At 32.8% G+C, this 18106-nt stretch overlaps 2 protein-coding genes across 2 annotated transcripts; both read right to left on the bottom strand.

Moving 5' to 3' along the window:
- Positions 1 to 2710: 2710 nt before the first annotated feature.
- On the bottom strand, positions 2711 to 11697 carry MLO3 (Seven transmembrane MLO family protein). Its single transcript, XM_059574462.2, has 15 exons — positions 11390 to 11697; positions 11188 to 11245; positions 10869 to 11056; positions 10663 to 10779; positions 9721 to 9781; positions 6316 to 6404; positions 6118 to 6192; positions 5438 to 5526; positions 4616 to 4665; positions 4459 to 4499; positions 4193 to 4369; positions 3953 to 3988; positions 3799 to 3866; positions 3357 to 3417; positions 2711 to 3173 (listed from the first exon to the last, which is right to left on the bottom strand). The coding sequence occupies exons 1-15, from the start codon at positions 11522 to 11524 to the stop codon at positions 2853 to 2855; spliced, it is 1566 nt and encodes a 521-aa protein (XP_059430445.2). The 5' UTR covers positions 11525 to 11697; the 3' UTR covers positions 2711 to 2852.
- Positions 11698 to 15895: 4198 nt separating this feature from the next.
- On the bottom strand, positions 15896 to 17885 carry LOC148584203 (uncharacterized). Its single transcript, XM_088519189.1, has 4 exons — positions 17723 to 17885; positions 17580 to 17640; positions 17075 to 17513; positions 15896 to 16188 (listed from the first exon to the last, which is right to left on the bottom strand). The coding sequence occupies exons 1-4, from the start codon at positions 17799 to 17801 to the stop codon at positions 16030 to 16032; spliced, it is 738 nt and encodes a 245-aa protein (XP_088375315.1). The 5' UTR covers positions 17802 to 17885; the 3' UTR covers positions 15896 to 16029.
- Between the last annotated feature and the right edge of the window lie 221 nt (positions 17886 to 18106).

Here is an 18106-nt window from a genome sequence, read left to right as displayed (position 1 = left end):
TATCAAGTAGGTGCTCAAAATTGAGCAGTTCAGATTGAAAATCATGAAAAGAAATTGCCGCATCACGGGTAGCAAAACTCAGTGAGGTGATAAACGATTGGTAAGAGGAATTAAGACCTCCTACTACATATGAAATCAGATCTTCATCATCAACTGGCTTGCCAACAACAACCAATTGATCTGCCCAATTCTTGGTAGTCAATAAATAATCAGAACAACTCTTAGAACTTTGATGCAATGTTTGCAACTGTCTCTTCAAATGAGAGATATGAGATTTAGATTGAGGAGCAAAACGATTTGCCAAATGAGACCAAACCTAACGTGAGGTGTGCAGTCCATAAACAGTGGACAGCACCTTATCAGTTAATGTGGTATTTAACCAAGCTAAAGTGAATTGGTCTTTCTTTTGCCAGATATGATACTCTGGATTCAATGTGGAAGTGGGGTTACCTTCTGCATCAGGAACAAATTGAGAAGGACAGCTCTCTAAGCCATCAACAATGCTTAGCAAATCACGAGTACGAAGGATAGGCTTGGGTGTAGAAGTCTAGCCAAGATAATTTGTCTCATCTAGTTTGACAAAAAGAAACGGTGCAGTATTTGAGGCGGCCATTGTAGAAAGGATCGTGAAATGGGGTCAGCCTTTGGTGGCTCTGATACCAAGAAAAAGTACAAGAGTTGAGAATTGTTTTGGAAGGCTTGATTCCAAAACAGAGAGTTTATTCACTTTTATAGTGCTGTACAGAGTAACATAAATGGTAAATTATATCCTACGATTTACAGCTATTGAATATAAAGAAAAGAAAGAAAAGCTATGAGAGTACAAGGTAAAAATCTACAGCTATTCAACCAGACTTGTTGTGCACGATGGAAGCTTTCCAATCTTGCTTGATGATTTTGCTGTCAATAATTATAAAGCAAATATAAAGGTTCCTTAATATAGAATTCCTTAAATATAAAATTCTTGCTGTCCACACAAATCACGTGCAAGCTATTGAATGCCTTGATGATTTTGCATCAAGGCATGATCTTCAATATCTTGGTTAACAGATCCAACAATCTTCAAGAGTTTAGTTGGAAGTTTGAGATACTTGACATGTATAAGAATGGATATTCTCTATGGAGGTGGGCTTATTAGTCGCTATATGGAGTCACCTACCATAACTCATTTCAAGGAGGCTAAAAGAAATTAATTTTAAAAGGGGTGTTGAATAATGAACTTAATTTTAATAACATTTAGTTGAGTCTTTTCATTTCATATTCTCATATGTTACTAAGTGACTTTTCATTTCATATTCTCATATGTTGCTAAGTAACTTGCAGAGGTTGTGTTTTTTAGTTTTTTCATGAGTTATTTTTCATAAGAGTTAGATGGGAGTTATATGAGATGTAAATTAATGAAGTTATTGTAAAGAAGTTAGAAGGATTATGTGTATCCTATAAATACCCATGTAAGCAAGTTATTTTATCAAGTTGAATATTCATCTTCGTATTTTGTGTTATCTCTTAGTGAGTATTGTTTCCAATTTTCAACAATGCCTTGTCATGGGCTCATATAAATAAGTGTCACCTTAGGCTTGTCCCACGTTGGTTAAGTATGAGAGTCCCTCTCCCCTTTAGCTTCTATATAATGAAGCTCTTACGTACAATAAAATCACTCAATAAAAGCAAGATGTAGCCTATAGGGCTTTAGTGTGTGGATGTAGGCATATTGCCGAACCACCTTAATCTTGTGTCTCTTTATTTATTATTTCGCTTTATATTTTCACATTCTAAATTCTTTCAGTTAATTCAAAAGGGCTTTACATATATCAAAATAAACAATAACTTTTGTTGTGGTTTATGTTGATGAGTTCCACTTATAGGAATTGTTATGTGATTGGAATTTACAGAATTGTTAATGAGGTCATTTCGGATTGAGATCTAAGTAGGTATTGTACTGGTTGCTAGAGTTATTTGTCTAAAATGAATGTCTCAGATTGTGACAACAAGAAAAAAACTTACTTGGAGTTTTCAATGGTGATTTTTTAGATGACAATGCAATTTCGAGGGCGATTTCTCTCCAACTCCAACTGATCCGGGAGAATGATGTAGACCAAATCGCCAACAACTTCATGGATATGTTTGAATGGAGGAAGAATGTGGAAAGGGTACTTGCGGTTTGGCAAGTACCTTGAAAGTTCACTCGACTCGTGCATGAAGGTCGTTTGATTGAAACTGCGATAAAGTTTTTGGTTGTGTCTCACTCGATGGTTGCTCGGGCAAGATTCTTTGGGAGAGAAACTGAGAGTTCGCTTAATGGTTCGTTCAAGCAAATTTGTGATAAGAGGTTCACTCAAGTGACTTTGTAATAAAAGCTATTTTTGTAATTTTCTTTTGAGGGCTGCGTTCCTAACTTCTATTTAAGCACAATAAGATCGGCTTGGTCGGTCAATTGGGGTTTTTCCCTGGTCTTATAAATAAGAAACACTCTTGAGAGAATTTTGCCCTCATTCCCTATAATTTTTAGAGTTTATTTATTATATATATATTTTTAGAATTTATAAAAGAGTTGTAATTAAGTTATTGTGATTGCTGATTCTACTTCTCACAACACCATGTTGCATCAGTAACTTTCTACGTTCTATCAGCTTTGGAGCTTTTGACATGCATATTGTTTTAGAATAGCCATGAAATTATTTCTTGGTTTTACGTAAATCTTGTTGTCCGTTTTTGGTTTTTATAATTTGAAAGATTAACAGAAAATATGTACATAAGATAAAAACTTTGAAATTATAAGTATACAAGAATATTGAATGAGCAGCCAGCTCCAATCCTCTTGATCAAGCTGGCTTCCTTCTCCAAAACTATCTTCAAATTTTAGTGACTTCTGAGAGTTCTATGTGTGCAATATTAGATGAAACCATGCCCAACTCAAGTTCATCTTGGTGAATTTCTTGATCACCTTCTTCGACATTTCCGATTTCGCTGGAAGGATGAGTCATCTCTTGAGAAAATGTTAGTATCCGGTGATGAGAAGAAAAATCCGACGAGCCCATGGTCCTGTTACTGCTTGAGACAGTAGACGATTGGTCTTGCTTCTTTTTCCTCTTGTCCCTCGTTTCAGCATACCATTGCTTTACAACATGCACCGTTTGCTCTTCTAGTGCTGCGCTTTTGAATTGTGATCCCATCTGTGAACAAACAATATCCCATTTTATATTTTACGCCAAAAGTTCGCGAACACGAGAAGTGTTAAACATAATCCTCGACGTGGCAGGAAAAATTACTATTTTATGAAATAACAAATATTAAAAGTACATATAAGAGGAATATGTATAGCGTTTCTTGATGTAGACACGGAGATGCGTATATACCTGGGTCACAAGAGCATAGAGGGGAAGAGTAATGTAACTGCATAAGACTTGAACTGTCACCCTGGAGACATTAATTATTCAAAATATTTAGAATTAAGTGAACTAAATTAATTCAAAATCTTGAAAGGACATGGTATTTTGAAAATAAATTTAGAAGGAAGGGGTGGGAAAATTGGAAGAGTAGGAGCCTCTTTGAGTGTGCGTTTGAGGGGCCTAAAAGTGCGTTTAACACTCAGAAAAAATCTGTTTGAAAAAAAAAGTACCCGTTTGATGAAAACAATTAAAAGCATTTTTAAGGGTCAAAAAAGCCTAAAAATGACCAAAACGCACTTTTGGAATTTGCCAAAAAGTTTTTTTTTTTTTTTTACTTAAAAATTTTATTTTTCAAATACAATCCCAAACATGTTCCAAGTAAGAAGAGAAAGAAAGAGTATTCACATACGCTAATACCACCCGGATAATGATAAATCCAACACTTTGATGGTAGCAAGACTTTATCCCATATTGCCACTGAAAAGTAAAAGAAAGAAAAACTTGTTAAATAAGTAAACAATTTAATATAGTATGAACAGGAGAAAATTGAAAAGAAGTCATACCGTGACCCAAACAAAGAAAGAGAGCTCAAAAGCATTCTGGGACAAATCATAAATTAAATAGTCAGTTAACATAATTTTGATAAGTAATGTGAGAGATTGCATTTATTTGAACATACGGGTTTTATATGAAGTATCTCACGTTACTTGTTCAAATTACTAGCGATTTGAAAAAATAATTGCAGTGAATCCTTATCTACCAACTCCATGCCCAAAGTGACAACAATTTTATGATTTACGTACCATGAACAAAGTATAATGTAATAAGGTCAAGACAAATTTGGGGTGATTGAACCAGAAGAGATCATCATTGGGTTGCACCACAGGTGCTCCTTTGATTACAGTACTATTCTGATCTTGAACTTGAAGGGCCATTGTTGCTACTATCACTTCCAATTTGGTTCCAAGAGCTAGAACTATCTACAAGGCAGGCATGTCAAAATTGGAAATTAAAGAAAATCAAAGTAGTAGAATGTAATTAAACTCTTTTATAGATTTTGAATACATACCATTAGCGGGAGAAATGATACCCAAAAGTACACGTGCCAACCTGTGTAATTAATTAAGTTCATAATTAATATTATTTTATTAACAAGTTGATAATTTAATTAGAAGGAACTGAATATAATTAAGAAACATGAAGTGATATAAAGGCTTCTTGCTCACCATGCACATCGACAAGCAAGAAAATGACGACGAGAAACCACATGAGAGGGCTGTCCACGTAGGATGAAAAAAAATAGATTGAGTTTGATAAGATGGAAATCATATTGTGAAAGCTACCACACTCATTTGCATTGGGTGATGTGTTTTAAGTGCCACGTAATATTTGTAACAAATTATTTGATTAATCCTTGGTAAATTAAAAAAGAAGAAAATCTAATAGCAGATTTGAAGTGCCACGTCAACATTGTTAGACAATTGAAAGATAAATATATAGTAACTAGCATTACTTTGGCAAAGATAGCTCGTGAAGGACATATGCTAGTTCCAAGCAAAGTGATATAATTAATATGTGAGACCCAATAATTAAAAGATTTTGCTGAAACGAAAGGTGATTATAGAAACAAGATTCAAATTAAAGATTTTTGCATCGATATTATGTTAAATTATTAATTGTCTCAAAAGTTTAAACGGATAGAAAATTATGAATATAATAATTTAATTGACTCAAATTCTCCTTTAATATGTGAAACCAAACACGTGATATAGTTAACTGAAATGAGAGGTGAATTATAGAAATTGGCAACTCGGCATCTCTATTATGATAACATATTAAATTATTAGTTGTTTCAAAAGCTTAAGTTGAACGGAAATAATAAATTTATTCATTTAATTAATATTCTAATACTCTTCTCCTTCATGTATCGACTCAAACTCTTGCTTAATTAAATAAAACCCAACACGTGAAATATTTAATCAAAATTACCAAACAAAATAAACACAGAATATATATAGTTATAGTGAGAGTACAAATAAATTCAGAACCTGATGCCGACAACAGCTTTGAAATCATCCTCCAGTGATCGTTGTATGTACTTCTGGAAATTGAAAGAGGTATTTGTTGACAAATGGGCCTACACAATCAATGAAAGAGATCATCACTTGTTCATCCCAAAAAAGATTAATGGCTTAATTAAGATCTCCAAACATTTTTTAATTTATTATCGTTTTACAAAAAATTCATGTGTATAGATAATTGCTCTCATCCCTCCAAACAAAATACTATATAGAAAAGGAGCCTAAGACCCAAGATAGAATAAGGCCTACTTCTAACAAGGCCCAAGTGGGCCTCAAGAGAGCCTATGGCCCAAAAGAAAATATAAATTTTTATTCTCTCCAATTATGCATCACTATATTGCCAATTATATATATTCTCTGGATTTTAAGAATCATATGGTATGATAATTATGAGAAATTGAAATTATTCCAAACTGGATTGGAGGAATTTTCTTCAACCTAATCTATAAAAGTAACATATGTCCCTGAAACATGTGAGATGCACATGTTTTTCAATAACAGCGACAAAGTTGAAATAAATTTTATTAAAAACTCATTATTATTAAAAAAAATAGGTACATGTCACTTTTATAGACTAGGTTAAAGGAAATTATTTCAACGCAGTTTAAAAAAAAAACTTCGTCCAAAAAGAAATGAGAGAAACTAACCGAGATAAAACCGTGGCGTAGAGTGAGGTAGTCAACCTTGGCCACTGACCGAAAGAATTGACGGAAGAAGCATTTCTGCTCCAATAATTCAAATTTATAAGCAAAATACATAGACTTAATTCTTTGAGGAATATTTAAAGAAGAAAAATGTTAATACATCACAATAATAATGAGAAGAAAGAAAGAAGATGAACTCACGATCCAAAGATGAAGAGTTGTTGTTGTAAAAGAATTCATATGCCGACGCCCGAATGTTGTTTGTCTTGTATATCTAAATCGATTAGGATCTGTAAACAGGACAATATATAGCGTATAATTAATCAGCTTCTACTAATATATAATTATATAAACAATATTGGACCCATTAAATCCAATTTTATTTCCCATAGTGATCAAATAACCCTAAAATAATGGACACAATGATTTATATATAGCTAGTCTTATGCTGGGAGGAGTGGCATGACATAAAAGAAAAATACAGACAAGTTTTTGGTATTTTGTTTTCTTTAAGTCACATTAAAACACTTTTTTTTTTTTTTTTTTTTTTTCAAACTAAAAACAAACAAATAACACACTAACAAACAAAGTCCTAGAGGGGGTTCAGATAGGTTTGCCCCTATCTGTGTTTCTATTACTTCAGTAACCGTTTTATGCAGCCTTACAGAAATGACCGAATCACTTGTTTTGCTTATTTCCTATTATTAATTTGTTTGTACTTTTGCAATGTTATTTTCATTTTGGGTTTGCTATTAGAGAGTTCATCTATTTTTTTTTTTTTTTTTTTTGGATTAGAAAATAAATAATAATAATAATAATAAAAACAAAGCCCTAGACCGTAGACTCGCCCCTCGTTATTCTTCTTATGTTGTTAGCTATGATGCACCTTCCATATTATTATTTACTACGAATATATTAAAGAGTAATGCTATATACTTCATATACATTCCCAAATATCTTACAAAACTGATGTGGTGATCAGGTCTAGTAATTATTGGATATATATATATATATATATAAGCTAATCCACGAGTTATTAAACCTTACCATGTCAGCTTTATATGATATTTGTGAGATGTTCGTGTGGTATGTAACAATATTACTATATATTAAATTAACAAATTTGGTGAAAAAAAATGTAATTGAATGGTGAGAGAGTTGAAAATAATTAGTTTTGAATGTGAGGAGATAATAGAGGAGGTGATTACAAAAACATTAGATATTTTCTTAACTTAGTAAATGATCCAACATTTTATTTATTAGTAAGAGATCATAGTAATTGGGAGGGAGATTACCATCATACGACCAGATGTAATTGGGTAGTTTCTTCTTGGTTTTATAATTTCTAAGTTATTTAGCTTTAACATGGTTATTGTTCACAGGAGCATACAAATCTGGATTTTTCAATTTATTTATTTTTGCTTAATTTATGCAATTCATAGTTTTAGCTAGCTAGGCCTTTTTTATCATTTAGGAATTTGACTTTAAGGTGCCTATACAAAATGTTTATAATGAGAACCAATGATAAATTTGTGCACCATGGGTGGGTGTGGTTGATGAAAATGTTCCAAAGGAGGTTTTAGAAAATAAAATAAAATGCACCAATAAATTAGATGATCAGAAGATATAGTTCTAATCTCTTTCTCTTGATTTTTTTTTTTTTTTTTTATCTTGATTTTTTTTTATTAAGTTATATATATATATAGGCTTAAAAACTAAACTCGACCCCATTAAAATTAGGTTTAACTCTTTATTTATACTTTTATCCTTCTAAATAAAAAATACTGGTTCCGTTTTTGAACAGGCATATTTAATTTGAAGCATTTATGTTTATGACCAAAAGTCATGCATCATCGTTACAGATGACTTTGATGAATGTGATGAGTTGCATGACCTAATTAATGAATGTCGGAAAAAGAGTAGTTACTAACTTTCCAGCCCTTCCAATGGGAGATATACAGCCCTTGGGGTGGTCCGGCCACCCCAAGGGCCATATCAAAAATCAAAAAAAAAAAAAAAAAAAGAAGAAAAACCTTACATTATTTTATTATTATTTTATATTTATTTTTAAAACATTAAATAATAAAATAATAATATTTTTGAAGTGAGACACGTGGTAACATGATGGCCCTAGGATATTTCTTGGGACCATCTTGACCCATAACTGGAGACCTCTCCAGTCCAACAGGATTAGAGAGGAGTCTATCCCAAAAATCCTGTTATGGATGACTTTTGATGAATGCGAAGAGTTGACCTAATTGATGAATGTTGGAAAAATAGCAGTTACCAACTTTCCAGCCCCTCCGATGGGAGATATATTGAAGAATAAAACAACACCAACGTTTAGCATAAGACAACCGGAGCAGTTTGTAATTAGGATCTTTTGTTTGAAAATAAATAATAAAAAAAAATATTTTGTTTGAAAGATTCATTATTAATTATACAATCTAGTAGTGATCTACCCCACCGTCCACTCAAAGAAATTAAGGAGGCAACTCATTACAATTTTTATTACAAAGTTATCAATAAATTCCTGCTGCATGCGAGAGAATTAACGAAATAATTAATTAAAAGAAATTAATATGTCAATTTTTTTATTAATTATATATGAACTGCCCCAACAATTTATCAATAGCTTTATCGTAAAAGTTGTATTTCTAGCACAGAAAAAAAGAAAAAAGAAAAAAAGAAAGAAGACTACCTAAGAGTAAAAAGAATAAAACCGCTAATGCAGGCCCATGGGCTCATTCCGCAGAACCGAAGGGTCGTGAGTATTTGCGGATCATATGTCTTGAAACAAAACGGCTAGCTAGCGGATAAAAAGATTTCTGGGTGGTTTCAGAGATTAAAGGCCCGAGACAATGGTGTCCTGGGAAAGGTGCATGCGTTCTCTCCAAGAAATATATTTATGGACAAATATCTTTGAGTTACGATCCCCCGAATTGCAGGATGTGCAAAAATGGTGGAAGATTGGGATTATAGTATCTTCCTAAATAGGATGGCATTAAATGCTCGGATCTTGTGCAAATCATGCACACATATCAAATCCTAGATCCTGGGTCAAATGGAAACTTCACCATATCGGGCTCAACCGTTTAGCCTATAAATAGGCCTTTACACCATGTACAAACTCTAGTCAATTATTGATATTGGGCATACACTATACACAAGGGAATTGACTTAGACATTGGAGGGGAGATTCACTGAAACACCCCCCCGGTGAGTTTTCTTATTATTTTGCAGGAATTCTAGATTAAATTACCTTGAAGAACTTGTTCACGCCATACTACAAATTGTTCTAGCACTATTAAATTTTGAATGAATTATCATTAATTTTGAATCTAATGGTAATCATTGTTCCTGTCACATTAGAAAATATGCATTATTTGAAAGTGTAAACTTGATATTTTAATGAAAAAAAAAAGAAATAAAAGAAATAAAAGCAAAGACTACAAGTGTGAACTGGCGACCAAAAGTATTAATAAGTTAATGCGAAAGCTAAGAAGTAATAGCTAGTTGCATCATGCATGACCAAAAAGTAATTTCCATGATGCTTAAATTGAAGGGCAATAAATAAAAAAGTGGGAAAAAGGAAATACTTCTCACCATTAGCCACTTGGTATTCAACTGTCTGAGTTTCTTTTTCCCAAGCTTCCCACCTTCTCATCTGTTGACATGCATCCGATTGGAGATGAAAAAAAAAATTAAAAAAAGAAAAAAGAAAACTATCAACACCTAGCTAGCTAGGTTCTTACTAATTAAAAAGTTCTTAATTAGTTATCAGAAGCAAGAAGAGAGGAAGGTTCTTATAATGAGATAATTTAATGAGATTTTTTTTTTTTTTTCTAATAATTAAATGAGATATTAATGATCAATAAAGAAATGATTTTTTTTTTTTTTACATGTCCACATAATGGAAGAGGGATAGGAGATTTGAACTAGTAACCTCCGCTTCATTAGGCGTGGTCTACAGTCGATTGAGCTAACCTTTGAAGACAATAAAAAAATGAAAGTTATTTTTTCATTTTAACCCCTGATTTTGGTTTGGTAGTTAACAATGGCTAAAATAATATTATTTTTTTCATATTAAATACAACTGATATAACTTATTCTTCTTGTAAGTTGATAGAAATATGTGCATGCACAAGTTGAGCGAAAAAAATAACTCACTTAGATGTTAGAATTTTTCTTTGGCAAAAATTGAACAAGTAACCGATCGATTCTCTATTTTATTTTGTTAAAAAAAAAAAAAAAAAAGGGTAAAAATAATCAATATCATGAACAAGACTTAGCCTAGACCAAAATAATAAAATACCCGGCCACCCTAGCCTCATGGGCTGGAAACAGCCACCCCCATTGCCATTGGCTAGGGGTGGCCTGCAGCCAATGGGGTGACCACTCCGGCCACCCCCATCCTCTTGGTTTGGCTAGACTTTAATGAGCTAGCCTATCATATATATCACATTTACAAAACTCACAAAAGGTTGAAAAAGCTAGCAAAGGTGTAATTTGGCTCACAATCAAGCTGCAAATTAAAACAAGGCATACCTTGGCCCTTCCTAAAGCCATGGTGAGAACACTATAAATAATCTGCATAACAGCTAACACAAATATAAAGTTGTTGAGCTGCAGGATCCCATCTTGTGATATAAAAGAGGTCTTTCCCTGCAAATCCATCACAATTAAAGACCAATAAAAAAAACTTCCTCGTTTTCTAGTATATGATAATTAAGATTAATACTATAATTAAATACCTGGGAAGCACAATGATCAGAAGCGTTAGTTGTCTCAGCTGCTGCCAATCTTCTTTCAGATGTTAACGTTGCTGCACTTTTGTGGCAAGGAAGCATGGTGTATGCAACTTTTGTGGATATGCAGATTTTGGAAATGGGTCTTTGAGTTACTGCTAACATCAGCGAGATGAACCCCAACAGTATCAATACTGCAAATGTTAAATTACCGGAAAGAGATAAATTTAATCAATTAATTATTACTTTAATAGCAAACAGATCACCCAATCAAAATAAGCAAATACTATAGCAAATATATAGACAAATTCAATTGTTAAATTACCTGATTTAAGCCTCTCCACTGCCTCAAACAAGGCAGTTTTTCGGTGTCTTTTGAGCCACTGAATACAGCACCAATTAGAAATTCATCATTTGCAATTAGCATTCGTGGGGTAGTGTTTTTTTTTCTTAGTTCCAATGATGTTGTAAAAAGCAAGAAAAGTTTGTGTTTGTTTTTGTGTCCTTTTATAGATTAATTTACTTACGTTGGAAAGGAGATGGATCAAGTGCTCCAGCAAGAGAGAGACAAAGATGAAGAAAAAGCAAACGGTGGCGAGAGCCCAGACCGGTGTGTCTTGGAGAGAGTGAGCAAAAGTGCTTCCTCCTCCCTCAGCAGCCATTTTCTAGAGCAATTTCTTCGTGATCAGCTGGATCAGCATCGGGAGGAAAGGGGTATGTGGGTTGTGAATAAATTAACCCAACAACAAATGAAGAAGAAGAAGAAGAAAGAAAGAGTTGAAAAGAAGCGTTTAGCTCTTCAATGCTGTTTGAGCCTTTGACTTTAATTGGCTACTTTCTTCGAGGTGTACGTGAGTAATTCACTGGCCGGGGAAGGGATTATATATATATATATATATATATATACGGGGAGTGGGGGACCCGGCCGCTTTATTGCATCCTTGAAGCAAATTTCATTCCAGGAATCAATTTGCTTTGACAAAATCTTAATGACCATAACTTTGAGTCAACATATATACGCTACAGATCTTGTGACCTAGTTACCAGTATCAAACTTTTAAGGTGTCCTATGAGATTTTCCAATGGGTCACGGGTCGGTTTGCGAAAATGTCAGTTGATTGCACACCGAGCTTTGAATCTACCGTGCCTATAAGATAAAGAACAGATTAAGAGAGACAAGAGTCACTTCAATACCTAAGTTAGTGATGGAGAAAGAAAAGAGTGTTTTTTTGGCAACGATAAGCCTAAATGGAAGTTCAAACTCTCTTTTAATAAGAGATACTCAACACGTGAAATATTTAATTTAAATTAAGGTGAATTGACGGAGTCAAGGTTCGATCTCAGAATTTTGACTCTGATACCATGTTAAATTACCAGTTATTCTAAAAGCTTAAGCTAATAGGAAGATGTAATTACTTAACTATTACTTTAACAGTTCACATTCCCTTAACTTGTGCTTATGTTATTTTCTAGTAATTGTAATAGAATGTCAATAACACAGGCGGTAGGGGTTGGGATACTGTGGGATTTCTTGTTTTCAAACTCAAAGTCAGTCATTTTCCAACTAAAACATCTTTATTTATTTATTTTTAACTTCTATAAATATATATGTAATCTTTAATTAGGCTTATTTGGCTGTCCAAAATTTCACGATATTTATTTCTCTCTCACATCTAGTAGGCAATCTCATCCTTGAGGATTCAAGGTGCATTTAGGTTAATTAGTCGTGTATTTATATATATGTCCATTTCCGTCATCACGCTATGTAACATTTATAAGCTTTGATCGTGAATTTACCTTTGTGATTTGTTATTACGTACATATATAGAAGAAGGGCACTTTTCTGATGTCCCTTTCGATGACAGTAAACACAATAATGTTTGCTAATTTTTTTGGTCGCCATTGTTAGACACAAACATATTCAAATTCCTAGTAATTGTTTGTTCAAATTGCATGTTAAGAAATGCGATTCAAATTCTTAATAATTTTCTGTCCGAATTCCTAGTAATTCTGGCCGATAATTTTGAGAAAGCCGATATACATGAATCTCACCTACCTGAACAAGTAGGGCGGTAATCATAATTATCCCAATTATTCTGATGTCCCTCTTAGTTTTAATTGGACAAAAGCACATGAGAGGGATGACAATTTGAGATTGTGGGCAAATTAAAGCATCCATAACTATTGAAGGTAGGGAGAGAGGACAGGTGATAGTCAAACACAGGGAGCTGGGAGAGTCGATGAAGTAAACATCCTCTGAACGGTTCAAACTCAGGTCATATAGCCATAGAAAATGAGCGACAATTTGAGATTGTGGGCCCAAGCGTCCTTCAAGAAGCTCCCATCAATACTCAATTTATGGTCCATCACGAATATTAATTAATTTCAACCACTTTTATAGAATGACAAAGACAATTTATGCAACATTTGAATATATATATATATATATATATATATATGGGTAAAGTCCACTTAACCCCTTCAAACTACCACCCTAATGACAATGTACCCCACAAACTATCAATTGCGACAATTTACCCTCAAAACTACCAAAACAATGATAATGTAGCCCCAATTTTAAAAAAATGACAAAATTAACCTTACTAAAATAAAAACAAAATGCTAAATTTTATTTATTTTTCAAGTTTTTAATGGTATTTTTGTCTTATTGAAAATTCTATAAGGGTAATTTTGTCATTTTGCTAGCATTTGGGGTACATTATCATTGTTTTGGTAGTTTGGGGAGTAAAATTGTCGTAATTGATAGTTTGAGGGGTAGATTATCATTGGGATGGTAGTTTGAGAGGGTTAAGTGGATTTTACCCTATATATATTGATAAAGTTTTAATCCAATAAAATGTAGTATTCCCTAACGTGATAGAACTATTAATTGCAGATGAAGACATGTTACAACATTTACACTTTACAGATCGAATAGGTGGGCTGCTTCCAATTGTAATGAGGCTCTCAATCTCGAGTCGTAAGTTACTTGGCCTTGGTATCTCGTAAGTATTGTTGAAATATATATAAAATATAAAATACTAAAATATGGAAGAGAAAAAAAAAAAAAAAAGAGCGGAAGCAGAGAGAGACGTATGAGCTACATCTTGTATCTTCAATATATCAAACAATATTACATAACTCTCTATTTATAGAGAGATAATGAATAGTGATAAAGAAATTTTAAAGTAGCTAGACCTAAACTAAATAAGAAAGAGAATAAACCTTACAAGAAAATATAATAACGGAGAATAAAAATATTCTAACATAAAGAGAAATAACTTATTAAAGAAAATATTAATAAACCTAATTTAAAAAATATAAAATATTCCAACAAGCATTACGTCTAAGGTTCAATCTCCTTGAGTCTTACTTGACTCACACGAAGGGGCGCTTTGCACGATATCCCGATAAATCAAATTAGATATATGCATTATCAAAAGAAAAACAACTTACCAAAGAAAAGAAAACGAAAATTCATCTGTTATATATATCCATGAATCCAAATTCTTGGGAAACTTGTTCAATGATGATTGGTTTATACAACTCCTTAACACTTTGTGCTTGACCTCTTCGTGATGTACGTATAACTAATTAGCCACCCAATATTGAATTGTTCTTTTATATATATATATATATATATATATATATATGCCAAGAAAAAGCATTTCCAATCTCCCAGGAACAACTGGGTTAGGCTTATTTAGGGAAGGACGTGATGTTTATTTATCATAACTCAATATTATATAATTATTCGGCCAAATATTTCTAGAACACTATAATTTTTGCAATCAACTCCTTAAATTGAGTATATTAATTAATTTTTTTTTTTTAAAAAAAAAATAAAATTCAGGTAGTCGCTTGCTATGGACGTGGCAATTTTTATTTATTTATTTTTGTTTTATTACAAATTTACAAGTCTCATCATAGTCATATAAATAGCTCCACAAGTTGAAAAATTCATCCAATATTTTTTAACATTAATCTGAAGAGATCGAGAAGAGTTCTTCTAAAATGAAGGAAACAGTACCCAATGGATGTTTACAGAAGTCAAAAGTGAAGAAACCACGTGATCAGACTTTGTTTGATCTTGTAAGTATCAATTTAATAATTATTATTGCCGATTAAAAATTGGTGTGCAAGTGCAACTATCTCCATCGAAGCCTAATTATTTAAAATATTGTTTTTTTTTTTTCATTATGGGAGGAGAAAAGGGAAAAATATTGCTTGTTTTTAATTCAACTTGTAGGGTGCAAGTCAAGCTTTGAAATTATTATGTAAAGTACTTGGACCCGACAAGCATTGAAAGTGTATAAATATACAAAAGCTGGCAATGAAGGGGGCTTTAGGGTAGTTTTTGATTTTTGATTTTTTTTTTTAATAGAATCTTCTAATTTTGTATCAATATTTTTTCATTGACCTATGGATGAAAGATATTTGTAAAAATAAAATTTGATTCTATTTTTATTTTTATTTTTTGTGTTTTTTATTAGAAATTGTTGTATTACACATTTAAGTATTGTTATCAATTTGATTATCAATATCATTTTCTTTTATGGACAGAAGTTTCCTAAAACTTACTCTAATAAGTAACAAATGTCATCTCTTATATGTTTTCTTTAATATTTTAGTAGTCATTTATTGTCATTCTACTAATTTAGGAACCCAAACATTAATTTTTTTAAAATCCGAAAATGTTGAACGACACTTACCACTTATTAGAGTAGGTTGAAGAAAATTTCCTCTAAACCGATTTGGAGGAAATTTGTGTCCTTTTATTATTTCAATATTGTCATGTAAGAGTTATGTTGAGTTATCAATAGGTGTTAAAAACAAAGACACTAGAATATTGTAGCTATTAGAATGAGAAACACGGATAAATGTTGCTATTCTCCATTTTTATTTATTATATTTATGTTATATCGGCTAACGTGAAGTATTTTAAGTGACTTTTTATATTAATCACCTTAAAAAAGCAAAAATGTAAGCCACTTAAATACGTAACTTTAATCAGTATAACATGGATGTGATAAGTAAAGAGTAGTATTACTTTCCGACAATATTTGGTACACATTCTAGATTCTATAAACATAATTAAGCAGATTCAATTTGTTTTGTTTTCAAGCCTCTTCAACCGATCAATGTTCCTTAATTGGTCTGTCCTTGATCAAGGTTGCCTTGTCCCGGATTGTTCAATAGCTGCTGTGTTGCTTCCATCCTTCAATAATCCATAGCCAATACAAACTTCTTTCCATTCTGTCTGCTCAGATAGATAGCCGTGTCGTACCAAATACCGCTTAAGCTCAACACGGAGGCTCCTAATGGGCTAAACGCACCATTAACAAATACAAAATTAATTACAAAAAAAAATCCATATAGTGACCCTTCAAAGATGACGTTTTAAGCTCAAAAAACGCCACTATTGATTTAGTGACGTTTGAATAGTGACTCTTGGCAAAAGACTCTAAACATAGGACTTGGATTCAATAATAGAGTTGTTTTTACGGTGAAAATACACTAAAAACACTGTATCTTAAGACCATATGCAAGTTATTCTTAATAACTTATCAAGTAACCATAATAAAATGATTATGTGTTGAAGATATATTAAAACATCTCTACAAGTCTTTCGAGTAGATTAACATGTTACAATCATTAGATTATTCATTGTACGATTAGAATAATTTGTGATTTAACATGATATTATAAAACAGATCTTGAGTTCGAATACTAACTCTACAATTTATCACAATTTCAATTAAATATTCAATGTGTCGATAGAAAATTTAAGTACAAATTGAAATTGGTACCAAGAATGATTCAAACTAGGAGTGTCAATTCATGATCGAGTATCAAGTTCAGGTCATGTTGAGACATGAGTATTAGTCTATATAGATTAATCATAAGCTGACATATTTAATTAAACCATTTCTGTTAATTTCGTGTTGGATTCTTATTGAGTTCAAAGGTCGTGTAAACAATTGTCAATACTAGTGTCGTGTGTTGAGTTCAGGTTGTGTTAAGACATGAGTATAAAATTATATAAGTCAACTCTAACATAACCCATTTAATTTAACGGGTCATATATCAAATTTTGTATTGAATTCGTGTCAAATTTATAAAAAAATGGTTTTCTTACAAGAAGGTAAATTGGAAACAAAGCACAAACTTGCAAAGACAGAAAACATGAAGTATTATGAGAAACAGCAAACCTCTGCGCTGGATTCGAAGGCAAGTCGAAAGAAAGCAACCGACACGAAATGCTTCCCTACGGACTCCGCCAACTTGATCTGAGCAAGCCAATACGACGACGTCTCCAGCCTATCGAACCGGCATTTGCTGCAATTCTCCGCACTCTGGTACGGCGTGCCTGGAATTTTAAGCCCAGTCTGAGCAGGCGAAGCCACCGGAGTCCCCGGCGCAACAACATTCACCGCCTCCACATTCTCTGCAGATTTTTCCTCGGCTTGCTCAGGAAAGCGAACACTCTTTTTCTTCGATCTGGGTTTTGCTTTTTCAGGGGAATTCTTCAGTTTGGTCGATTTGGGTTGCTTTTGAGGAACCCCACTTGAGGGTTTGGTTGTAGGCTTTTGGGTTACAGTGATTACCGGTACGTTGTCGTTGCAAACGGTACCAAACACCCGCCTCTGCCTGGAAACAGAGAAGGAGAAATCTGGTAAAAAAAAAAAAAAAACTTTAAGAAGAAGAACTGATTACCTAGAAATTGGAAGTTCAGTGGGTTTTCTAGTAGTTTTGGGTTTTGAGGGATGAGATTTGCCTGCTTTGGAGAAGAAATATGAGTGATTTGATAAGCAAATTAAACAGAAAAACAGAGAAGGAAAGGGGAAAAGAAATATTACCTGGAAATGGGGTAGAATTGGGATCCATTGCAAGGTGAATTGGGATTGAAATATTTGGAATGGTGAGAGTTGAAAGCATAAAAATGGTCTTTTTATGCAGATTTTGAAAGTTTCTGAGTTCAAGAATGGGCGGCAAAACAGGTTCCCATGAGCAGTTAGAGGAGGCTCGTCAAGTATTTTTTTTTCCGTTATACTAGAAACATAACGGATGAATTGATTTTGATAGGATCACAAATATTCTACATATTTTCATGATTTTCTTAACATTTTTAATAATTGTAATCAGTGAATCAATGATATCTTTTGTAATAATTATCTCTCTCTAAAATAAGTTGAAATCTCCTCATCAAACGGAATGAGAATAACTTTTGCATCTCTAATAAG

This window comes from Corylus avellana, chromosome 8 (genome assembly GCF_965113065.1).
Source record: "Corylus avellana chromosome 8, dhCorAvel1.hap1.2, whole genome shotgun sequence".
Lineage (NCBI taxonomy): Eukaryota > Viridiplantae > Streptophyta > Magnoliopsida > Fagales > Betulaceae > Corylus > Corylus avellana.
The sequence above is the reverse complement of the archived record's forward strand: the minus strand, read 5'-3'. Positions and strand labels throughout refer to the sequence as shown.

Bases quoted from the DNA above. Each gene is read 5' to 3' on its own strand.
- MLO3 (XM_059574462.2), bottom strand. From the start codon at position 11,524: ATGGCTGCTGAGGGAGGAGGAAGCACTTTTGCTCACTCTCTCCAAGAC. The intron at 11,057-11,187 runs GTAATTTAACAA...TAACATTTGCAG, and splicing joins AGTGGAGAGGCTTAAATCAG to TATTGATACTGTTGGGGTTC. The intron at 3,989-4,192 runs GTACGTAAATCA...GATTTGTCCCAG, and splicing joins TACATTATACTTTGTTCATG to AATGCTTTTGAGCTCTCTTT.
- LOC148584203 (XM_088519189.1), bottom strand. From the start codon at position 17,801: ATGCTTTCAACTCTCACCATTCCAAATATTTCAATCCCAATTCACCTT. The intron at 17,514-17,579 runs GTAATCAGTTCT...CTCTGTTTCCAG, and splicing joins ACTGAACTTCCAATTTCTAG to GCAGAGGCGGGTGTTTGGTA. The intron at 16,189-17,074 runs GTTTGCTGTTTC...TGGTGCGTTTAG, and splicing joins CCTTCGAATCCAGCGCAGAG to CCCATTAGGAGCCTCCGTGT.